General features: G+C 21.2%; 1 protein-coding gene across 1 annotated transcript; it reads left to right on the forward strand.

The window, feature by feature from the left end:
• Positions 1–20,370: 20,370 nt before the first annotated feature.
• Positions 20,371–27,218, forward strand: Bma-unc-63.1 (Uncharacterized protein; the record flags this gene model as incomplete). The annotated part of the gene is made up of 14 exons (XM_043080066.1): positions 20,371–20,571; positions 20,750–20,794; positions 21,181–21,290; positions 21,518–21,610; positions 21,768–21,829; positions 21,923–22,051; positions 22,181–22,256; positions 22,634–22,741; positions 22,940–23,043; positions 25,011–25,117; positions 25,417–25,566; positions 26,079–26,174; positions 26,386–26,541; positions 27,078–27,218. 14 exons carry the CDS (start codon positions 20,371–20,373, stop codon positions 27,216–27,218), a joined length of 1,578 nt encoding a protein of 525 aa, XP_042936000.1.
• Positions 27,219–27,293: the final 75 nt, after the last annotated feature.

A 27,293-nucleotide genomic window follows, 5' to 3' on the forward strand; every position in this document is an offset into this window, starting at 1 on the left:
AAAATTTTTCAATTTAACAGTTGTTCATTTTGTTATAATGTCATTTTCTTTTTTTAAATGATTTTTGAGCTTGAAATTGAGCTTAAATTTGTAGTAAAAATAAAAATAAGAAAAAGGAAATCAATCAGTGAAATTGAATTAAGAAAATAAAAGATGAAAAAGCGTTCCGCTTAATGATAAGTGTTAAATTTTTGAATTCCAATGTAATGAAATGAAAAAATTGAAATACTTTTTCGAAATGGAAATCTTTCATTAGACTTTTTTATTGTTTTTGTATTTATTTATATAATACTAAAAATTAAAAATTAACTTTAAATAATATAAAACAAAAAAAAAAAAAAAGGAAAAATAAATGAATAAATTTGTGATAGCAACCAATTTCCAATTATAATTTACATTTTCGTCTCCTTCTTTCTCATTTTTTATCTTTCCGACTTCGCATACATTAATAATAAAATAATTTGAATTCCCGAAAATTTAAAGAAGAGGAAAGAAAGAACTACTAATTTAATAGTTAATATTTATAATGATTAATTTTAATGATGTCAAATATTGAATTTTTCAATATTATTAACATACGATGAAATTTATTAGATGAAATTACTATCATTGACAATAATTAAAATCAATTTTTTTAAATAATAATTTAAAATTTATTAAATAAAACAGATTGACCTTTGACATTTATCATATGCAAATAATTTTTCTAAATTTTTTATTAACATCTTTATGCTTAAAGTTAGCTAAAATTTAACTAAATTTTCAAAAGTTGCAGCACTTAGTTTCAATTAAGCACAAGTAAATAACTTATTATTCTAAGAATTGAAGAAAAAAAAAATGAAAAAATTGATGGCATAAAAGCCGAATTTGAAAAATTTTTTTGGTTAGCTAAATTTATTAAAGTTAAAATATGAAATGAATTTAATGGAAACTTCATAGCAATGATTGAAGTAAACAAAATGTGCAACGCATAAGAAAATTGAATTGTGAATAGTCATTTATAATTGGTTGTGAATATTTCAATATTAATTTTGCAAAAAAAAAAAAACGGAGAAAAAATTCAGTAAAAATTGTAAATTTACTTTCAATTGACGAAATTAAAATTTTGAAAAAGCTTTCGGCTATGAAAAAATTTAAATTACTGATCATTATAATTATTTATAATAAAGAAATATACCAAAATTTATAAATTTTCACTGCTGGAAAAACAACAAACAAATATCAATAAGGGTAAGAAATATTTTGATTAGTTAAATTCAATCATTTTTTTTTCTCTGTTATATTTGTTTTAACAATTACTGTAAAATATTTTTGATTGATTTTGATAATTTTTATCATTGATATTATCAGCATTGTTATCACTATGAACAAAATTTATATATCGTTGCAAATTGTGTCGAATTATTGATAAATTTAAATCAATCATAAAATTAAAAAATCACAAAAAGAAATTTATTCAGAAGAAAACAATTTGAAATTTTAAACCGTTGATTGAGGGGAAAATGTGAAATATTAGAAGCTTATTTTGATAAACTATCGATTGATTGTGTGTAGCTTAGATAATTGCACTCAAATTGAAAGATTTATTGCTATTTTAATAAACATTAAAGTTTTGTTGAAATTTTTCAATTACTAATTTTGTCACATATTAGCATTTTGGGTTATCATTCATTAGTAATTCATTAAATTATCAATGATATCATTTCAATACTTTAATCCTATAAATGATTAAATTATCGATCTCTTCATAGTTATACGAACGTAATCAATCAATTGTATTGATACATCGCAAAAACTATGAAAAAAAAAATATTTTTCACAAATAGAACAAATATCAAATTAATTTAAAAAAATTTAGTTTAAAAAAGCATAAATAATATCAAATTAGTTCAAAAAAAATTTAGTTAAAAAAAACATAATTAATTTTTAAAAAAAAAAGTTAATTTTAAAGTTTAAATAAAAAATGAAGTTCAAATAAAAGTTAACTTTAAAGAGTTAAAAAAGTTGATAATTTAATTTTAGAATTTTCTCCTAAATGCACTATATGTAGCTTGGAATGAGAAAAATTATAATTACTATGTTGCTAAGATGTTATTTTAGTAAACAAGTTGAAAGTAAAAAAAAAATTAATTTAACAAATTTAATTTCAAATATGTCTTCCTTTTTTTGTATGTTTCGTTTTCTTTTTTTTTTTCTTTTTTGCCCTTTTCCGTAAAATCGTTTTGATTGCAAGCAAATATTAATTTTTTGCTATAATTCAAAATACTTTCTTATAATAAAAGAAAATTTTATAATTTCTTAATAATTCATTAATTCAAACAATCATAACAATAAGCAAAAACAGTTGCTTTTTTCAAAAAAAAAAAAAAAAAAAAATCAATTATCAAATCAATCAAACATCTTTTTTTTCTCCCTCTCTCTCTCTCTCTCTGTCTCTCTTTCAAAGTTAAAAGGACAATATTTTTTGAAATTTTTTTCTAAAGCAAAAAAGAAACTGAATAAAATTTCCGGCTGAGTAAGTTAAAAGAAATAAAATATAAATTTATTTCGTCTTTTTTCTTCTATAAATATTTTAAACTAATAATAATTTTTGAAGCTTTATTAATTGATATAATATGTACAAACTTATAGTTTTTTATTAATTAATTAATTAATAATTTTATTATTACCATTATTAATATCATTAAATTTGTTACTGTTTTTTTTTTTTTCATAAAAATTTATTTTATTTACTAATTCATTTAAAATTCATTCTTTAGTTTTCTTCTCTTTTCCTGCTTAATACTCTTATCACTTGTCTTTTTTTCTAGTCAATTAATTAAACTTAATTAATTACCAATAAAAAGATACTAACGAACGAATCTGCCAGTCAACGATGATACATCAAAAAATATTTTTTGTTAATTGATTAATAATTAAAGAAAGAAAAATGAAAAAAAGAGAACAAAAAATGAACAAACATATTTCTTTTAACATTTTATAATAACTTTGTAATAGTAATCATTTATTTATTATTTTAATATTTTTTATTAAAGATTATATCTATGATTTTTATTTAACAAATTTTTTGCTCATTTGTTGCGTTTTTTGTTGTTTCCAAGAAAAAAAAAGAAAAAAAAATGATTTAAAGCAGAATGAAATTTTCAAATTTGAAGGAAAATAAGATTTGACATTAAAATAATAAATAGAATATAGGATGAAAAGAGAAAAGAGTGACATTTTTGATTAAGAAAATCCATCAATAAAAATTCCATTTAAATTTTCTGAATATTTTTCTCGGACTTCGTGGTTATATCAAAATGCTATCCTTCCAATTTTTCAACTCAAATGATTTATCAAATAGCAATTTATCAAATTTCATACCACGATTTAAGCTCATAATGGTTAAAGAAGCTTACGACTGACCAAAGGTCATTGCAGTAACGGTCATTTGTGTTGAAAAAAAAAAAATCTGTCTAGTTGTGTAATTGAAATCTAAGCACATTATATTAATCTTTAAGCATTTAACCCACATTTCTGTTCTTAAGCAGTTTAAAGAAAAAAAAAAACTTTTTTTAATTTTGACTATAATTACTTAATTATTCTTAAAATCATTAAAATTATTATCGAAAAAAAAGAAAAAATGCTGTAAATAGAAAAAAGTAAGTTCAAAAATCAGTAAAATTTCATTATATATGCATCTTTCGTGATGAAAAACATTGAAAATTTTTTGAATTTTTAAAGAATAATAAAATACATTTGAAAATTAATCGATAATTCTGGCAAAATGAAAACAAAAATTAATATTTGCAAAAAAAACATTTAATTAATAAAAAAATTTTAAATGGAAATTTGAAAAAAAAAAAAAAAAAAAACGAAAGTGCGAAAGAAAGAAATGAATGAATGAATGAATGAATGCAAAAATATTATTTCTTTTTTTTTTTTTGTTTTTTGTTTATTTTAGCAAATATCAAAAAACAAACCAAATTATATTTGGAAAGGAAAGGAAGAAATAAAAAAGAACAGAAAAGAAATGAAAAAGAAAAAAAAAGAGGAAATAATAACAAAAGTAAAAGAAAAGTTTAGAAAAATTGAAATGAAATAAAATGAATAAAAGAAAAAAAAATAAAATAAAATGAAATATTTTCCCTCAAAAAAAACAGTAATTAATGAAATTTCGGAAAAATTAAAAATTGAAAAATTATTTTAATTTGTTTTCATCGTTATTATTTTTTTAATTTTCATTTTCTTTTTTATTTTTTTTTTTTAAAGAAACACACTACAAAAATACAATGTGGAAGAAATAAAAAAAAGACAAAATAAATTTTATATTTTATTAGTCAATTGAAAATTATTGCCATGCATGAATTGCTTTGGGATTATTAAATTCTTTTACATTTAGATGAAAAAAAAAAAAAAGGACAAATGCAATTAATTATTTAAGTATTTAATGAAATAAAACAAATTTCTTCTCCAATTCATCCAAAAAAAAAAAAAAAATACCTACTATTTACTCTAAAATTTTGCTGTAAATTGATTATTGCTGAGAAAAAAATATTTCCTCTATACCTTTCCATTTCAATTCTTTTAGTTTAATTTTTGTTCTCTTTGAATAAAAGTAAATAAATGAAAGAGTATGAAGAAATAGAAGAGTAAAATGTAAAAGTAAAAATGAAAAATGAAAAAAAGAAAAAAGAAAAGTGCAGGAATTATTTTACTGTTTGATAAATGTTATAGGACGTAATTAATTTAATCATTAACTTGTAACACAACATTTTAATTAATAATATAATCGATTTTCAAACTAAGTAATTTTTATTTTGACTGAAAAATTTCAAATTTGATTTTATTCAAATTTGAAAAAAAAAAAAAAAAAAAGAAATTTGTTAAATTCGCCAACAGTATGTCAATATCAGAAAAAAAAAAAGCAATAAATTAAATAGAATGTTTATCTTTTGCTAGTATTTTGAGAATTATCAACAATTTTTGGATTGAACGAATTATTTTAATTAACGCTTCCAAACTGAAAAATATTAGTAAGAATTATTATTTTTCTTCTTTATAAATTAACTAATACAAATTTTAGGAAAATGACATAAAAGCAATAATAAATAGACAATTATCAAAATCATTTCTATTATCAGTGTTATAGCTTAACACTATTTTTCTTCCCTTTACATTCCTCCGCCAATGTTATCATTAATTATCACTATCATATCAATCAATAGCAAGTATTTATATTCATCTTCCTAACATTCCATATTTTCTTTCTACTAATTTTATTAATCACTCAAATCCAACTGATAATTTTTCTTGCATTTCTTTTTCGCCTAATATTATCATTTATCATTATTATATATATCCACTTCTAAAAATTTTAAAATTAAATATTAATATTTAATAAAATAATTATTTGGCAAACGATAAAGGAATAAAAATGGAAAATAGAAAAAAAAAACGAAATTGTTCAAAAATAATTATAATTTGTTCAAATCGATGAAAAAAATTGCTTTAATAAACGAAAAATGAATTAATGAAAGCTATTAAAAATCAAAACGATCATCCAATCATAATAAAAATCGGAGTTTTTCTTTTTTTTTTTTCATTTTTCATTTTTTGAAGTGCATCAAAATAATTGTGAAATTTAAAAATGCATGAAAAAACGATCTGAGAGAGAGAAAGGGAATAGTATATATGCAGAGAGAGAGGGAGAGAGGGAGAGGGAGAGAGAAAGAGAAAGCAAATTAGAAGGAATGTTCATTGTGTCGTGCAATGAATAATTTTGATCGGAAAATTAAATTAAAATAGAAAATCATTTACATAGTGATATTGTGAAAAAGAAAAATAGATACTACTAAATGCATTAAAAAATATACAAAATTAGAATTTATGCATATCATCGCTGTATTTAAAATAGAAAAAGAAAAAAGATAAGAAAATATAATATACAAATTTTATTTTTTTATTTTTTTTTTAAAGTCATTCTTATCTAAAACAAAGGAACGAGAAATAAACTTTAAAAAAAAGCGAAAATTGTCAAAGAAAAGTATAAAATAAGAAATAATGAATAAAAAAATTAAAAAAAAAAAAAAAGAAAAATGTATAAACAATCTTTTAATATAACATTTCACTGATAAATGATAATATGTGAGGGAAAAAGAAAGGACGAAGAAAAGAAAAGGAAACCGGAATTAACAAAAAGAACCACAAAAAGGATTGTAAGAAGAAGAGATAATATCAAATGGTCTTACTGTTAATTTCAATGAAAAAAAAAAAAAAAAAATGTAATTTTAATACAAAATAGCAATTCATTTTTATGTCTTTTAACATGGTAAATTATTTTAAAGTACAAAAAGGAGGAAAAAAATTTGTAATTGTAACCTTTTATTTTTAATTATGGAAATATTTACATATGAAAGGAAAAAAAATTTTATAACCTTGAAATACTGTAATATTTATTAAGAAAAAAAAAGAATTAAAGAATTAATTTATCAAACTGTTACGTTATTAATTTGTTTACTTTACTTTTTATTTTTTTATAGGTTGCTTTAAATTTTAACTTGCACTTTTTTCTTTCCTTTCTCTTCTCTCTCTCTCTCTCTCTCTCCCTCTCTCTTTACTCCTAACTGTCTCACATTCGTTCTTTCAAATTTCAAAAATCAAATCATTGATGTCTTTTTTTCTCAAACAATTTTAAAACATATAGCATTATTTTGTAGAATAAAAAAAATTTATAATTTTTGATTAATTGCATCTAAGCTAATTTTTCTTTTTTTCTCTGATAATTAGATTAAATTAATTTGAATTATTTTACCGTAACTGATTGCAGCGTGTCTTCTTTCAATGATACTTATTATTTGTGACAATTACATACAGAAAAAATTTTGAAAAAAAAAAAAAAAACGAAATTTAATAAGTAAGAAAAAATTAAAAATGTATGAGAGGAAAAATCAATTTCTTAATATTTGATGTAATCAATTTATTTGCATAAATTTGATAAAACAAAACTTAACAAAATGAATGTTAGTTAAATAAAAGGTACTAAAAGGTGTAAACTGTAATAAGAAGAGGAAAAGTTTTAAAATAACATTAAACTTTAAGTATGTAGCAATTTGCTCGTGAATGATTGAAATTGTTGAAAATGCAATTTGATAGATCGATGAACACAATAAAATTAAAACATTTAATCATCAATGAAATAGATATAATACATTTAATTCATTTAAAAAAAAAAATTAAAAACCTTAAATTAGAAAAAAAAGACGGTGGAAAAGAGAAGAACAAAATGGTATGACTAAAAAAATTTGTATAAATTTTTTTCAATTACACATAACATTGTTCTATTATTTCGAACATACATGAATAAAGCTGATAATAACAAATGATAATAATGATAACGATAATAATACAGCTTTTGCTTTCATTTACAATCACGGAATCATTTTAAATGCTAAATGGTAAATAGTTCGTTTTGTTTGCCACATTTCTGCAATTTGTTTTTTGTTTGTTTTTTTTTTTTTTTTTTTTTTTTTTAATTTATTTCTCACTCTCCATAAGCTTCCATTAAATAAGTGTTTAGTAATTGGAATAAAATAATGAAAGAGGCATTTACATCAATCAATGTTCCACTTCTCAACCAAAATTTTGAGCTGCAAAAAGAAATAAAGAAAAACATTAAAACATAAATTTCTATCAATTTGTAAAAAAAAAAAAATAAAATTAAAACAAACTATAAATGACAATGTTGTAATGAAAGAAAGTTGCAGTAACATACGCAAATATTAACATAAATGAAAATTATTATTACTAATATTATTATTATATTATATTATTCATTATTATCGTTTATTATTATTATTGCCACTGTTATCGTTATTATTATCATGATTATGATTATTATTACTACCATTGTTACTAAAGATGTTTGACAAATTTTTTATAGCATTTTAAATTATATTACTCAATACGATAACACTATTAAAATAGAATTCAAAAGAAAACATTTAAATTCAAGTTTTAAAAATTGAACACAAAATTTAATTATAAAAAAAATTTCAATTTTTCAGTAATAAAATGCATAAAGATAAATAAGTCAACATGAACATGTATAAATGCACTAATCTGGATGAAAAAAAAGAAATCAATTATCAAATTGGTATTCGACAATGTAAATGTTTGTTTAACGATTACGGAAATGACATAAGTATGTCATCAATAAAGCATAGAAAAGTATTAAGATGCAAGCATAATATCATTTAAAGTAAATGTACGCTCACTATAATTTCTACAAATTATATATTTCGCATTTAATAAAATCTTTAAAAAAAAATAGAAACGAAACGTAAAATGACCACGTCAAAATTCAAATTAAAAAAACAAGTCGATGATGACATATATGCGTTCCATTTTATTACAGCAATTAAATTGCATTCAAATTTCGGAATTTCAAATAAGAATGAAATTTAGTGTAAAATAAATATGCAATTATTTCATTTCTTTTAATTAAATAATTTGTGATAGTAGTGGTAATTGTAATAGTGATATGATAATGATGATAGTGATGATGTACTATCAGATAAATAATTTAATAATAAATGGAACGAGAAGAATTAATCAGCAATTGATTCAAATATTTATGAAAATGTGTTTTTCCTTCTTTTTTTTTTTTCTTTTTTCTGTAATTTAAGTAAAGAGGAAGTATTGGTTTAAATTTTGTAGTATTACAATAAATAGTTGTTCAACGAGAGTCCACGGGTCCACGGGATGGGTGTGTGTATGTTTTGATCAAATGATGGCATGGCACCTATTGAATGAGAAAATGATTCTAGCATTTCATTTTCATCCTTTCTTCTCTTTTTTTTTTCTCACAAATATAAACTTTAGAATGTTCTTTGAAAAAAATAAAAAAATTCTTTTTTTTTTTTTTAATTTTATTTTTGGATGAAAAAGCAACGAGAATGAGAAGTGAAAGAGTGAAATGACAAAAGGTAAGACAACAACTTTCTCATCTTCTTTTCTCCTCTCTCATCTCTCCGCTCTAAACTAAATTGCACTAATTTTTAATAGTTCAATTTAATCAATCATACAACTAATCGCTTTCCACTTTTTTCTTTTATTTTTTTCACTCTCATTTACATAACTCTTTACATCTTTTTTATTGTTCCATTTGATGTTTTTTTCTTTTCTATTCTGCTACTATTTCCTTTTTTTGTTTTAGTTCTAATACTATTTTATCCTTCTAATCCATTCTATTTCAGCACATTTTATTTATCTATTCTATCCTATTTTACTCTAATCTGTCCCAGTCAATAGTATTTTTTGTCCAATACAGTACTATTCTGTCCCATCATATACTATTCTACCTGCATCTCATTTTCTCTCCCCTTCCATTCTATTCTATTCTATTCCACTCTAATCTATCTCATTTATTTACATAGTCAAATCGGTTTAAATTTTATATTTCCACTCATAACTAAGAGCATAAATTTTATAATTCTGATTTTATCGTCTTTTTGCATACTTTTTCTTTCTTTGCTTTGTATAGCAGTTTATAATTAGCAATATAATATCCAAAAAAGGCTATGTTTTTCCTTTTTTTTTTTTTAATTCGTTTTCCTTCTAAGCAATTTATTTGAAAATAATTGCAAGATATGAAATTTTCTAGTGCATAAGCCTACACTGTTATAATCTTGTATCTATGAAATTTATTTATCCGTAAGCTTTTTTTTTTATTTATTTTATTATTTTTTTCTTTTTTTTAAGTTAAAGAAGGGTTGAAAATTGAGCAAGATATGACAACATTTTAAAAATAAAAGAAAATGGCATTAAAAAAAATTATGAGCAATAAATTTTTTATAACTTTCACAATTTAATTAAATGAATTGAAACTATATTCTCTTTTTTCCTTTTCAGCTAATAATAATTATGATTAGAACTTTAAAATGAAGTGAATTTAAAAATGATCTATTACATTACCTTAAATAGATTTGATATAAATATGATAATAGGAAATGAGTGAAATATCTAAATGACAATTATTAGTTTGCACACATATTTAATGATAGTAGTACTTATGACACCTGTTATCATTAAAGCTGTTTCAATATTGATAAGATGGCTGGATATTAGTAATAATTATCAATGCCATTACGATTGTTATGATAATAATAATAGCATCAAATAATTGATAATAACTATATCAGAAATATCAATTTGCAAATGAAACGACATTAAAATATTAATAAACATGGATGACAAACAATAAGAACAAGTAATGACAACGTCAACAACAACAACAGCAATAACAATAACAATAACAACAAGTATTAACCATTATAATGAATGTTAAAGTAAATCACTGTGAAAAAAATATAAGAGAAGGAAGAAAGGAAGCGGAATGGAAAGAAAGAGAAGGAATTATTTTAAAAGAATTAAAAGACGGACTAATATAAGTAGTTTACAATAATTGGAGAACGCATTAAAATTATATTATTAATAGTATTAATGTCTTCCCTTTTGATATGCAATCAACAAATAATATTTGTCATTGCTGCAAGAAAAAAAAGGAAAAGAAATTTTAAAAAAGAGAAAAGAAAAAATGTTATTCTTTTTTCAAAACAATAATTATATTTCATTTAAAAAAAAAAAGAAATTGTCAATTTTTTGTAATTAATGTTTTGGATGAATTTTTTTCTTTTTTATATTTTCTTGCACTGAGAGAAAAAAATGGCCAAATTTTAAATGAATTTGTTAATTTGAATCAGTGGAAGTACAACAAGATTGTTTTGCGCTTTCTTTGTTAGGGGCAATGAGAAAAAGAAAAAATTGTCATTTTTTCTCTCTCTCTTTCTCTCTCTCTCTCTCTTTCTCCCTCTCTCTCTCTTTCTCTCGGAGAGGAACATGAATTTGGGTAATGGAAGGAAAGGCTAAAATGAAAAGATTAAAAAAGCATAGGAAAGATGAAATGAGGGAAAAAATGGGCAGAGTGTCAAAGAATAGATGATGAAAGTCTTCGATTTTAATGTTTGAAAAATTAAATTTTATAATCAATTTGGGAGGATGATTTTCAGTTAGAGAAAGAGGAAGAAAGACAGGTTAGGGACAAATATATGGAAATTGGTGAGAAGAAAGAAAATAATAAAAATGAAAGATTGTTGTATAACACATCCAAATTTGCTATATTACATCAAAAAAATGACTTCATTTCAAATAATAATGATAATAATAATTAGTAGTAATAGTAACAATAACAAAAACAACAACAATAATCATAACAATAATGATGATAATAATAATTAATAAGAATAATTAATAATAATATTAAATAATAAACTAATAATATTATCAATAAAAATAACAACGGTCATTTTTTTTTCCTTTTTTTTTTTGTCCTTTTGTTCCTTTTTTCTACATTGTCATTGAATTCATCATCATCTTTATCATCTTGTAGTGTTCATTAAATAGTTTGATAATAAATAAGCATATGAGAGTGAGAAATCACTGCTAATAGAATTTTTAAATGACATTTGCATAATTAACACAGATTGTTTATTGTTTGAATTTCAATCTAAACATAGGAATGAAATTCGCTTACGACAAGCTTATTGCATGCTTAAAGCTAGCTAAATCCATGTTGTTATAGGGCTTACATTATGCGATTTAGGATAATTAAGGGATGCAATTAATTAGCTACTAAAAAATAAATGAAGAAAAATGTAAAAATTGTAAATTTAAATTGATTAAAAACAAATATTGTATGGCATCTTTTCCTCTTTTTTTTTTGAAAAATTGAAATATTATTAAATTTAATTATATCAGAAAACGAAATAATATTAAATAAGAAAAAAACAGGCAAAAAGAGGTAAAAGAGAAAAAGATAGCACAGAAAGATGAGAGAGAAATTTGAAGGATGGCAATTTACCAAAAAAAAACAAAAAACAAAATTTGAAACATATTTGAATAAATTTATTTTTTAGTAACGATATAATTAATTGTAAACGTAATTAACTTAATTAAAATATAGCTTATGCATGCTCATTTAGGAGTAAAATTTGCTTTTTAAAAAATACAAAGATTGAAAAATTGAAAAAGTATATTCTGTTAAAAATAGATGGCAAATCTAACAGAGTGAAATAATAAAAAGAAAAATGAAAAAAAAAAAAGAGCAAAAGAAAAGTATTTTGTTTAAATATGGTTTATATATGTATATGTAAGCATTTCGTTTATAAAAATGTGCTTTTTATTTTTTTAAACTATAAGCAAAGCATTAATCATTTTGCTAAGAAAAAAAAAGCTCAGTGAAATAAATCCCATATTTGGATATTTGAATGATTAAAAAAAGAAAGATAGAAGAGTAGAAAGAAAAGAAAGAAAAAAAAAGAGAAAAAGTTTTTATTTTTTTTTTTTAAATTCCACTCATCAATTCTACTCATCCTTTTCCACTATTTTTATTTCTTTCCTCATTTTATTCAAACTTTTTTCTTTTTTTTTGTTTCAAATGAAAGCAAAAAAAGGAAAAAAAAAAATGTTTCTTCCCTATTTTTATGATTTCATATACAATGATAACAAAGATATGAAGAAAAAATTTTTATTTAACTTATTAATCTTGTCTTACATTTCCGCTCATATAAATTTCCTACCTCAAAAAAAACGACAAAAAATATTTGTTTGAATGGAAATATTAATTATTTGTTGATGTAAATATTATTGTAATTAGTTGCTACAAAACTATTGTTTTTTCCTTCCGCAACAATAATTGTTATTAAAATCATTATTCTAAATAATCATTATTATAGTTGGAATAACTGTAAAAGCATTTTTTTATTTGCAAATAATAATTCTTATTGCTAAAATCATTATTCTGAGTAAATAATTATCGAATGCTTGTATTATTATATTTGTAATGCTATTAGTTTTATTGTAAACATTTATTTGGATAACTCATTAGCATTTAATTTATGAAAGAAAAAAGAAAAAATAAGAAATCAGAAAAATCGTCATTAAAACATAATAACAGATGAGTCCTAGAAAAGAAATCTTAAAAAATATTTAAATTTATAAATTAAAAATATTTTAGATTAATTGGATAGATTATTTATTACATTGGATTAATATAGTGTTGCATCTTGCATTTAAATAGAAGTTTTTTTCAACTTTTTCATAAAATTAGTTTTTTGATCACAAATATTTAAGAAATAATCTAAATAAAAGTAGCAAGAAAATTTATCATAATGCATGCATATTCATAAGAAATATATTAATTTCAAATGTTCAATTGTTAAAATCAAAGATTAGTTTCAAAAAAGAAAAGAAAATGAAAACTAATTTTAATTCATTATTTCTGAAAAAACCAAGTTACAAATCAAATTAATGTATGCATGAAATTAAAATTTAAACTGAAATTAAAGAAAAAGAAAAAGAAAACGCTCATATAAAGAAAAGTCTAACTAAATGCAATTATTATGTTAAATGATTGTTTATGCGCTAATGTATAATTTTCTTTTTCTTCCAATATTCCATTTTATTTAGAAAACGAATAAAGCATCATAGTAATAATAATAATAATAACAATAATAATGATAATAATAATAATAATAATAATAATGATAATAATAATAATAGTAATAATAATAATAATAGTAATAATAATAACCTGCAATTTTCATTTTACCTGTCATTTCTCTCAGTCAGTCATTTAACATTATTTAGCGGTAAGGTAGAATAGCAGGGAAAATATAAGGGAGGAAGGGAGAGAGAGAGAGAGAGAGGTAAGAAGGTAAGAATAAATGGGAAGAGAAAGAGGATGACATGAACAAAAAAAAAAGTTAGTTTCAGTAAAAGTTAAAATCAACCAATTAAAATTTACGATCTATAACAAATCATTAACTAAGCATTTCTAATTTTAAAAATGATCTATCAAATTTTATCTATTATTCATTCATTTGTATTTATCATTATTTTATATGCAAAATTGTCATCTGTCACTGTGCTAATTTGTCATTTTATTTGCTAATTTCTTTTTGTCTTGAACAATATATAATTATTTACTCTATATATAATAATGTTGTTTATTTGTAATTGTTTACTCTATATATAATAATGTTGTTTATTTGTTTATAAAAAAATGAACAAAAGGAAACAAACAAACAAACAAGCAAATGGAGAAAAATGTTTTGAGAAAAGATTTAAATACAATTCATTTAAAAAGAGAGAAAAAAAAATGTGCAACTTTTAGTTATTTTGAAGGTTTGAAAAAAATGGAATGAAAAGATTTTGAAAGTTTTAATCAATTTACGAATAATTTTTTATTTCTTATTTTTCTAGAAAAAATTAATATACAATCATTTTAAGAAAATTTTTCAGTAAAAAAATTTAAATCTTGCTAAAGAAAAATTTAGTAGCGGTTGTCATTGAAATGTTTTGAATACAAAGTAGTCAGCAAAAAAGAAAGAATAAAGAAAAGAAAAAATGTGATATGAAAAAGACGACAAAATTGAAATTGACAAATTTGTTTATTCTAATTCGAAGAACTTGAAAATGAAGTAAACAATGGGATATGTCTAAAACGATGACAAATGTGTCTGAAGATTTAATACTAAAAAGATATATGTCATTTTTAGTAGCATTTGAAAATTTCAGAAGAAAAAAATGAAGATTTCTGCTACTAATAGTAAGTTAAAAATCAATAAATTAATTGAATTGAATTGTAAAATGGATATTAAGATATAAATTAGTTTGAACAGCAATGTCATTCATCATTAATTATTGTAATTAATAGCTAGTAATAATGAAAATGGATGGGTAAAACATTTTTTTTTTTTTTAAATTTCTAAATAATTATTGGAAATGACAAATGAGCGGATAGGAAAACTGAATTATATTCGATGGATAATGCATCGAACGATTGATGACATAATAATTAATTAATGCAATAAATAATAAATTTAATAAATGAAGTTAATTATGATGATAATTACCATTATTGTTGCCATTATTGCGATTTATTAGCAATATTACTATTCGTATTGATATCATTATCATTGTTATTATTATTAATTATTATTACTACTGCATCCATCAAAGTTTTCAAAATTCAGATATTAAAATTACGAATAATTTCATAAACATTGTCATCGTTTTCCTTTTTTTAACTTTTTTAAATTTCGTTCACATAAATTAAAATTCATTAAATTATCATTGTGTTGTTTATATGAATCTTGTCGTTATCGTTATCTATTCTGTTATCATTTCTCCATTTTATTATCTATTATAACCAAAACAATTGTAATAATAATTTTTAGTTTATATTAAGCGAAATTCAAAAAAATAAAAAACAAGGAAAATAACAATGATAATATTTATGTAATTAATAAGCTAATTGCAAATTTTGATATTAGCAAGAATAATTATCATTCCTCTTGCCACTGTCAATCATTTTCAATTAGCTCATCATTTAAAGAAATTCTTAATAGGAAAAAAAAGAATTAATAGTGATAATTACTACATTAGCATTATAATAATTATTATGAATGATTTTTAAAGCAAAAATTAGCTAATGTTTTTCATCATTATCATCTGATATAATTTAATGATATACTGAAAAAAATAAATTTATAAGAATAGGATGGATAATTTGTTTTTCTATTACTATTACTACTACTGTTATTGTTATTATTATCATATATTATTATTATTACTGTCATTGTTATTACTATTATTATATATTATTATTGATACCATTTTTAAAATTATTACCAACATAAAATCAAAAAGATAAATTGTAAATAATAGTGACAATATTTCTTGTTGTCCGTAACATCAATATCACTGTCAGTGATAATAATCACTAACCTTTAATTCCGTCCTTCTTTCTTCGTCTTCTCATATCATCGTCATCAAAACGATTTCGTATAATAAGTAAATTTCAATTGAATAGTGTATTGTGTTGTCCTTCTTCCTTATCAGTTTAAGATATCAGCAATTGTAATTTATAACTTTTAGGATGCAGAATGCAATATTCACTCAAAGAATTTGAAAATTTTGATTTTGATAAGGTTTTTAAAATGAAGCAAAATTAATAGTTTGCTTCTCCTTTTTCTCATACATTTGATTTTATTAAAAAAATTTATACAACAAATTTCATATTCTTATACAAAAAATGATTAATTTATATGTATAATACGTTGCATATTGTGATAAATCAATTCAGCTTTACTAGAATCGATTATTTTAATCAATTTAATAAAATTTTTACTCATTTAATCTGATCTAGTTTATTATAACTTTATTTATGCTTCGTACAAACTGGGATTTACCTTAAAAAAAAAGAGTAAAATGGAATAAAATTATTTTTAATGAGGATAAAAGCAAAATATCACGGAAATATCCAAAGTGAAGAAAAAAAATTACTGAGCCAAATCTATAAAATTAAGACTTTATTATCTTCCATCAAAAAAAGAAACTTTCGCATATTATTCAATTTCTCAAATATTTTAAATTAAAAAAAAGAAAACAAACAAACAAATAAATTCTCTGAATGTTTTTTTTTTTTTTTTTTTTCATCACCAATAATATAAGCTTTGGTTAAAGAAATATAATTATGTAATTTAAATAATATATGATTAATTTGCGATAATTACTAATAAAAAATAATTTTAATTAATTAAGCTCAACAATCTTCAAAAAAAAAAAAAGAAAAAAGGAAAATATTATTTCAAGTTTAGAAGAGTGAAATTTTGGAGGGAAATAGAAGATTTTAAGATTGATTATTTCATTACAAATGCGCCGCTACATGATTACTTTTAATGCTATTTTTGATTAAAATCAGAATAAGAGATGTACAAAGCAATGAAAAAAAGAGTTAAAAAAAAAATTTGTTTGCACTTTGTTGGCGGTTAATTTAAATTTATTCACTTCAGTTTATTTTTAAAATGTCATCCTTTATCATGTAAGAAGTTTCCTGATAAAACAGGAAACAAAGGGTTACACTCCTTTTTTTTTTTCTCTTATTGAAATGAAATGTGAACAAATATTTTTGTGCTTTTCAATTTCAATTTTTTTTTTTTTTTTTTGTTTCTTCTAAAATCTAAAAACATTTACAAATATTTTACGAAATTTATAAAATATTTTTAAAAATTAATTTATTTCAATCGTTTATTATGATAAAAAATTTACTCGCAATAAATAAATATGTATAATAATTGTTTGTTTATTATATAAGTATATTATTCATAATTATTAAAATTTTTCATTGAAAATTTTTTTCTAAATTAAAAAAACAAAAAAATACAGCTATTTATAATCATTTATACGCCAACAATTAATTAGATGGAATTAATAAAATAAAATTGAAATCAATCAGTTTCGTTTTAATTAAAAGAAAAATCTTTTTTTTTTTTTTTTTTCATTCCTTTTAAATGGAATTTCAAACTTTTTATTGAGAGAAAATTAGATCATTTGAAATGTTTAGAGATTTCTTATTTTAAATTAGCAATATAATTTCGATGTAAAATAAATTATACTTTCTATGCCAATGTCTCTCATTCAATTTTCAATAAGTTGAGGGAATGAAATAAAATTTAATTCCAATTTGAAAACATCACTTTATCAATATCTTTTTTTCTTTTCTTCCCTTTTCCTCATCTCTCTCTCTCTTTCTTTCTCCTAATTATTTCTATTTTATTTCGTTTTCATATCATTAAAATATTGATTAGTTTATGGATAGGTACAAATTGCAAATATTATTAAAATTAAAAATTTATTTTCAATAAATGAAAAATTAAAAAATTTATTTTTCGCTTATATGAAAAAATTCAATTGAAAGAAAAGAAAAAGAAAAACGAAGTAATTAATAAATTAATAATTTTCACAAAAATTAAAAATAATAATTGACTTTATTAAGATCAATGCTGAAGACAATCACAGTATCCGAGCATAACTACTACTGAAATTCTATCTGAACCATTATGTTATCCGGTTATATCCGGTTATTAATTTTGCTCCAAGCGCAACGAGTAATAGAGTCCCCACGTGAACTATTATATCATCCGGTTAATAATTGTTCCAGGGGCTACAACTAATACTGAAATCTTAAGTGAATCATCACATCCAGTTATATCCGGTTAATTGCTCCAAGGACTGCAACTACCTTGAAATTCTATGTGAACCATTACATCATACAGTTATATCCGACTCATAATCACTACAAGGACGACGGTATTACTCATTGCAAATAACTAAACAATAAATTTTAGTGTTTTAATAAATTTCAGTAATACAACAAATTTCAAGTTGTTAAATAAATGGCAATTATTATTTTGTTTGTTTGTTTTTTTTTTTTTTTTTTTCAAAAATATTTCATTTTTTTGATTAAAAGAAGTTAATGTCAATTACAATCATATTTTTATTATCAATTATTTAAATTGAAATTATTAGATAGTAAAAGGAAAAAACATATTAACTTAGTGCATAAAATTTACTCAACTGCTTTTAATTAAAAGTATTTATCTAATCTATAAATTATCATACATTCATACAAAGCAAAAATTCATAAAAATATTTCAAAAAAAAAAAAAAAAAAGATAAATATGCTAAAAACACAACGTGAAAAAAAAATAAAATTGAATTTTTTTCCTACCAAGAAAAAATGAAAATATTAAACATCCAACAAACAATTCCATCCTTTCATTATTTTCATTCCACTCTTTTAGCCTCCAAAATGCTTGATAAAATAAGAAATTGTCAATCTAATGAACTTTTCCATTTTCAATCTTTCATTTTAAACAAAAAACAAAAGTCACAGATTCTTAAAATGCAATAGTAAAGATTTCTCCTGAGATATCTTTAATCCCTTACTCCCATTTTCGCCAAAATGACAAAAAAAAAAATTAAAAATTTTTTAGCAATAATTTTTGTCCCATCAAACAAATTTATTTTTGTTTTTCATTTTTCTTTCTTTTCATCAAAATTTTTATCAAAATGAAATATCTAATTGTCATATGGCTTATTATAAAATATCATTTCAATCTTTTTAACTGGAAAAAAAAAGAAAACAAGAAAGACATAAATTTAAAAAATCATACTTATTTCTGTTTTTTTTTTTTCTGCTATCCATTTTTCATCAATATTTTTTCATATTTTAAAATTTTTTTTTCATTACAAAAAAAAAAGAAAAGAAGAAAAAAGTTGATGGCTTCTTCTTCTTCTTTTTATATCTCACAAAAATTAATTTATTTGCATTTGGCAAGTTTTGAATGGAAAACTTGTCAGAAAAATAAATGAAATTTCTTTCTTTCTTTTTCTTTTCATTGTTAAATATCACTGCCATCTTTTTTTTTTTTTTTTTTGTTTTTATTGTTATATAATACAATTTTATAAAAGAAATATTAATCAATTTTAATATTTTATCGTATCACATTTATTAACTTTTTATCATTTTTTTTCTTTTTGCCCAGAAAAATGAATTGAAATTAGGCGCTAAATAAAATAATTCTAAATTATTTCAGAAATATGAAGTGTAATTTTAATTTTAGATAATTAAATAAATCATTTAAATGATAATTTATTGATAACGATTACGATTGTTTTTTGCCACTTTTTTCCGCATAAATCTATTTTACTATGAAATTAATGCAATAAACAGTCATTGATAATAATATAGCAATGATAATTTTGATAAAAATGAATAGATGTATGTGTAATATGGGATAGTTATCATGGTAATACAGCAATGATAAGCATTTATCTATTATAACAACTAGAACAATGATAAGAAATTGATAAATGAAGTGTTGTAAGATTGAAATTTGAAACTTTCTCAATCATCCATTAGTTATCGATCAAAATGAATGTTTATATTTGATAAATTTTAAATAGAATCATCCTTTAATATAATTTCAATCGATTTTTTCATCTTACAATCTTCCTTACCACTAATACTTTGATATTATTTACTGCTTCTGCTTCTGCTGCTACCGCCACTGGCGCTATTGCCTTAAGATAAAAAGTCTTTGAGATTAATAAAATGGCTTATTTTGCCATTTTCTCTTCAGTGCTTCTTCTTTTTCCTTTTCATTCTTTCAATATTTTTTGGTTCCCAAAAAAAATGAATGAAAAATAAAAAAAAATAATACTATCTTATTATTTTGTTTCGTTTCAATTCTTTTAGCTTTTTTAATTTAACTCTTCTTTTTTTAAATTCAAATAGTTTCATTGTAAAATTTTATCAACTAAATTTCTCCTTTAAAAATTATACGTCAATTATTATTTAATGATAATAAAATAGTAGTAGTCTTTAAATTAATTGAAATAATTCAAAATGATTATTTCTGCTGATATTAAAATACGAGTAATTTTTAAATTAATGAAAAGTAATTAAAGAATGTGAAGAAAAGTATGATTTCATTCAAAATGATTAATTTTAACTTTAATCTTCTGCATATTTGCTTACTATCAATTGTTTACTGTACTGAAGATGCCAATCGTTTATTCGAAGATTTATTAGTTAATTATAATAAACTTGTTCGACCAGTGGACAATAAAACGGATGCATTGATTGTTCGTTTTAAATTAAAATTATCACAATTACTTGATGTGGTCAGTTTACTGTTCCTATTGTTCTATACTTAGTTAAATTTTCAAATTTGAATATTCAATGGCTGAAAAGAATAAATTCTAATTTTATAATTCATTAATTTTATTGAAAAAATCTTTTTAAATAACTAACATTCAATTTTTCCTTTTTTTTTTTTTTTTTTGTTTTTCTTTCTTTCAGCATGAAAAGAATCAAATTATGACGACAAATGTTTGGCTTCAACATGTATATTTTTAAATATTATTGTCTAATTTTTTCAATTTCTTGTAAGATATGTAATTGGAAATAAATATCAGAAATAAATAAAATTATTATTCTGTTCTTTCTATACTACTAAAATATAATAGTAATTAATATTAAAATACTGAAATATAGTAATTAATTTCGGTGGCACTAAGAAATATTTGCAATTAAGTGATATAAAATTTATTATTTCCATCCTCAAATCACTGAGGAATATGAAATTTTAATCTTTAAAAAAAACTTCCTGAAACTTTCGTTTAAAAAAAAAAAGAAGCAAAAATATCGTTTAATAGTTTTTTTTTAAAAAAAGTTCAAAATTTTAAAAATCATAATTTAGACATCATTGACATTTTTTTCCTTAATTTCAGACATGGACTGATGTCAAACTGAAATGGAATCCGGAAGAGTATGGCGGAGTGAATGCATTATATGTTCCATCTGATATGATTTGGATTCCGGATATTGTACTTTACAATAAGTTTGTTATTTTTTTTCTTCATTTGAAAACATTTATTTGAATTTTAACAAATTTTCTTGGGAAAAGGACAATTTTGAAAAATGTATTTGAAAAATTGAAAATTGTATAAAAAAGAAAAAATTTTGTTAAACAAATCAACAAATTAAACATATTTGAAAGTTAATAAATAATTTTAATCTCAAAAAAAAGAAAAAAAAAAACTTCAATTAAAATTGATAGTATTACAGTGCTGATGGAAATTATCAAGTATCATTTTTAACAAAAGCTAAATTATCACCTAATGGTACTGTGGAATGGTCACCACCAGCAATTTACAAAAGGTTTTTTTAAGAAAAAAACTTAATGAATATTTTTTTTTTTTAAGTTTATTCATAAAATCATTTTTTTCAATTCTTTGTTTTTTTTCCACTTTTTTAAAAATATTTTTCAATTTTATTATTAATTTACACTAAAATAATTTGTTGTTTTTTCTTTAAGTATGTGTCAAATTAACGTAGAATGGTTTCCATTCGATGAGCAAACTTGTGAGATGAAATTTGGTATGTCATCATTTATGTTTTTGTATTTCAATTTTTTAAAAAAAAAAACTTTTTTCCTTAATTTTTAAAATTTTATTTTAACTTTTGATAAAGGTTCATGGACATACAGTGGCTTAGAAGTTGATTTAAAGCATAAAGATTCGAATATTGAACGAAAAGTAGATGAAATAGCATTTGGAATTAATGGCGAATATATTGAAACAGTTTGGATTGTTGATCAAGGCTAGTTAATTATATAAATTATTATATATTAATTTATATTTTTTAATTTTTTATTTGATTTAAATCAATTTATTTGGGATGAAAATTAAACGAAAAGTTGTTGATAAATTATTGAGAAATTTGATTTAGGTATTGATTTAAGTGATTATTATCCAAGCGTTGAATGGGATATACTCGGTGTAACTGGTAAACGCCATGAAATTAGGTCCTTTCCACTTCTTATTTTTTTTTTTTTTTTTTTTTTTTTTAAGGAGAAAATTGAATTTGAAATGAATTTTTCAGTATTTATTTAAAAATTAATAATTATCTGCAATTTTTGAAATGTTTCTTGCATCTATTAATAATCATTTTTGTAATAAAATAAATAATTTGAGAAAAAAAAAATAGTAATATATAAATTAATTTTTTTTCTTTCAAAAGTAACAGTAACTAAATTAATTTTATATTTAAGTGACATTTATTAAAAAAATTTAGATTAATAATATTTCAAAAGAAAAAGAAATAAAACGTAACAGAGTAATTTTCTTTTTTTAATTTCAATAAATTTTTTTTTGCAATCTAAAATTTTAAATATTTTTTGAGATATTCATGCTGTGAATCACCATTCATTGATCTCACCTATGAAATTCATCTTCGACGAAAGACATTATTCTACACAGTGAATCTCATTTTTCCAATTGTTGGAATTAGGTAAATTAATTTTTAACTAATTAAATTTGACTAATTTTATATTTTAATTCTATTTAAATAAATAATATTATCTTAATTTTATATCACAGTAACAGTAATTAAATTAATTTTATATTTAAGTGGCATTTCAGTTTAAATTATTTAATTTAATTAGCATAAAACCAAACTTGATAACTTTATCATTGATAAATTTTTCAGCTTTCTTACAGCATTAGTATTTTATTTACCATCTGATGGTGGTGAAAAGATTTCATTTTGCATATCAATTCTTATCTCATTAACTGTATTCTTTTTATTACTTGGTATGTTTTTGATTTGTAAAAACCATAACATAATTTTATTTTTTAAATTTATTCAAATTTCATATTTTAAATTTTGACTCATTTACATTATAACTTATATTCCTACAATTTTAATATTTATTATAATATTGTACTAAATTTTAATAAAATTAAAATAGAATTTTAATATTTATCCTAACATTTTGCTAAATTTTAATAGAATTTTTTTAAAATAAATTTTATTCTAAATGTGATTTTTAATTTTCACATTAACTTTAATTTCATCTTATGAATTTATTTGAGTAAAATTTAAAAAATTATTCTATTTATAGTATAACTTACGATTTTGTCATTTATTTATCAAAATAATTTGTTTGAAAATAATAAACCATTCATAATAGTTGAAATCAGTTATTTTTTAATTTTTTTTTAGAGACAAAGCAAAAAAAAAAAAAAAAAAACTTCTCTTCAAGTGGTCAAAAATCACATACAAAATTTAAATGCATTAAAAATTTTCAAAATATTCGTTTTTTGGGCTAATTAAATTTTTGTGCGAAATCTTATCAAAATTTTCCATCTATTCGTTTCAAATAAAATTATCGTATTGTACTGTTCATGGAATAAACACACCTAGAAATGACGAAAAATGTTGAAACTTAATTGAAATTGAAATGAAATAAAAGTACAGGTAATGATGATTTAACCTTAACAACAATACCTGTATGATTTCTCTGTAAGGTAAACTATACTACAAAAATATTATTTACATTATTTGAATTATTTCTTACCTAATTGTTGGAATTTTTGTCATATCACAATCAAATTATATTAATTACTACTAATATATAACTTATTGAGAATTTTTTTTTAAAAAAATTTTTAGATAAAAAAAAGTTGAAAAAATTTTTGATTTTTCACAAAATTCCATTAGAAATGATAGCATATGGAAATAATTTTTTTTTGTTTTCTTTTTCAACTAAAGATTTGCAAATATTTATGAGAAAGTTTCAATTCAATAGAAATCGGAAAAAGACAAATAAACTATTATAACTTTTCTTTTCTTTTTTTGTTGCATAACAAATTTAGAATTTATCATTGTTAAAGTATTATTCATTGTTATTTCAAAATTGTGCTCAAATTGATATTTCATTGATAAATTTGTTAGGAAGAAATAATATTTGTGAAATATTTCTTACAATAAATATTTATGCCATAAATTGAAAGTTTTCATTCTTTTCAAGTGTTTAGTCATTGTGATCGTATACGAATATGAAATAAATAAATTCAAATATTTTATCTAATTATTTCAATTAATTAATGAATCAATAATAATATGAAAAAGAAGAGGGAATTGAAAACAAAAATTAAAATTAATTGAATCAAATTCTCACTTTTTCAATTTAGCAGCATTAAAAAATATTTATGATTATTTTTTAATATTTTCTTTTGTGAATTTGTTAACAAATTATTTTTACAAATATTAAAAAAAAAACTTTTTTAGCAATAACATTAATTAAATAAATATATCTATTTCAAATTAAATAAATATATCTTTACATATTAATCAAAATTTAAAATAAAATAACAAATAGTAATTAATATTTCAATGTTTTTATTTGCATTAATCAGTGACTGAGAAATGTTTGCAATTTGATAAACATTAAAATGTTTAATTAAAATTAATTTAAAAAAAAATATATGAAAAGTTTAATTAAAGTTTTATTAAATAATTTTGATAAACAGAAAGTAAAACTATATATAATAAACAGAAAGTAAAAGTAAAACTATTAGTTTTTTTTTTTTTTTTTGATTTCTGTAAAGTAATAATTTTAATTAAATGTTCAATTTTTTTTTTAAAAAAAAAGTTAACCAAATTAGAATTTTGGATCTTTCTTAATTTAAACAATTTCCTTTTTCATTTTTTGAAATTCTTTTAGTCTAATTTTCTGCTAATTAAGAAATTTTAAATAATTAAAATTTTTTTACAGTTGAAATAACTCCACCAACTTCACTGGTAATTCCATTAATTGGAAAATATTTGCTATTCACAATGGTTCTTGTCACTTTATCAGTTATTGTTACTGTTATCACTTTGGTATAATTTATTTATTTTTATTGCTCTCATTTGATTGTTTTTTTTTTTTTCTTTTTTTGTCAATTTTTTTTTTCTTAAGAAATTAAATAATAAAAGGATTAAATTTTGATAAAAATTTCAACAAATACTTTGAAAAAAATCTTTTTTAACACAAACATTTTATGAAATATATAAAACTTTATTTAAGTATTTATCAAAATTTCAATAAAATATCAAATTTATATATTATTTTAAATAAATTTATTGTCGAATTTATCGTAAAAAAAATTTAATTTAATTTTTTTTTTTTTAAATTACAGAATGTCCATAATCGAACACCAACAACGCATGTAATGCCGCAATGGGCTAAAAAATTTTTCATCCAATGGTTACCCAAATATTTATGCATGCAACGACCAACACAAATACGAATTGAATTATCACCAACAACTGATAACAGCGAATCAAATGTGATAAATTTATGATCTTAAAAGTTAATAAAACAAATAACAAAATGCAAATATAATAAATGACTAATTAGTAATGTTTATTTAATTAGTTTAATTAAGTTAATTAGTTAATGCTACTAAACTTATGCATACATCAGTGTTAGTTTAATTACCAAATTATTTTAAACTTTGATAGAAGAGTTTTTTTGAATCATATATTTATCAGTGATTATTTTGTCAATATCATTTCATTTATTTTAAAAAATAAATATAGTAAAGAATATAAAATAAAAATAAAGAATGAAGAATAAGTAAAGTAAATTATTATTATTATTATTATTGTTTTTTGACATAAAAGTTAAAGTAAAACAATGAGGAATTTTCTGTTCCAATTAATAAATTTTTATTAAATTTTCATAAAATTTTAGTAAATCTTTTTAATTTAGAAAAAAATTCTACAAAAATTTTTGTATTAAATGTTTCACAGACATTATCACATCCTCCATTTAATATCACTTATCATTTCATTTTAGATAATCATAACAAAACGATCACAATTATCACAAACACAACCATACAGAAATCAAACAACGATATTGTCAACATCATTTGAACCTGTGCTATATAAGGTTCAATTTTAAATTCAAAATTTTCCTCGCTTTTATTTCTTTTATAATGTAAAATTTTGATTTAATTAAATTAAAATATATATATATATATATAATAGCAAATATTTCCACTTTGCCAATTTTCCCTCACAAACATAGTTTTCATCATTTCCATTTCTAATTTTCATTTCCAATCATTTCCTTTTATGAGTTTTAAAAATTTATGTTTTAGGAACATTTCCTTCGTCCAAAAAGTGTTTTGTCTAATTTTCCGGAACAATTCGGAAATTTCAAACGTAAACATCAGAAACTGACAGTGTTACAAAGTGCCGTTGATAACGTCGCATTTATTGCTAATCATTTAAAAGATAATGAAAGCAAACAGCAGGTTAGCCATTATGCAAATTTCAAATGCTATTTGTAATTAATAAATTAAAAAGATTTGCAGCTAATTAGTGCTAATTACAACTGTTTATTCCATTTGTACAAACTGAGTGCTTTAACAAATTCAAATCACAGAAATACTTTTGTTTCAATTTTCATTTCTGATACAATTTAGAGACAAATAACACATTCTCATAATATCAGTATTCTTTATAATCAATAAAACAAATCCAAAAAAAAAAAACAGAAATAATACGACAAAAAACTTTCATTCTTTATTTCTATTTTCTAAGTTATATAAATAAATTTAGCATTCAGAAAAGAAAAGAAAAGAAAAAGAAATTTATAAAAAAGTGGAATAATTATCAGTTTGTGATACAATTATCATTTAAAAGCAGCAGTAATTAATTGCAATAGCAAAACATATTTTAATGCATCGATAACTATTGAAAACTTTTTTTTTTTATTTTAATTATTTAATTATCCAATTAATTAATTAATTAGTTCGTTGTCATAATTTTTTTTTTTCTAATGTTTTAGATAATTGAAGATTGGAAATATATGTCAATGGTGTTGGATCGAATATTTTTAATTTTATTTACATCAGCATGTACAATTGGTAGTGCTATTATTATTCTTCGTGCGCCAACTATTTATGATAGGACAATTGCGCTAGCATAAATTATGCGAAAGGAAATTTTGCACTCACTTTTTCAATCAATAATATCAAAGTTTCAGAATAATTATTATTTGTTT

Source organism: Brugia malayi (assembly GCF_000002995.4).
Source record: "Brugia malayi strain FR3 genome assembly, contig: Bm_v4_Chr3_scaffold_001, whole genome shotgun sequence".
NCBI classification, from domain to species: domain Eukaryota; kingdom Metazoa; phylum Nematoda; class Chromadorea; order Rhabditida; family Onchocercidae; genus Brugia; species Brugia malayi.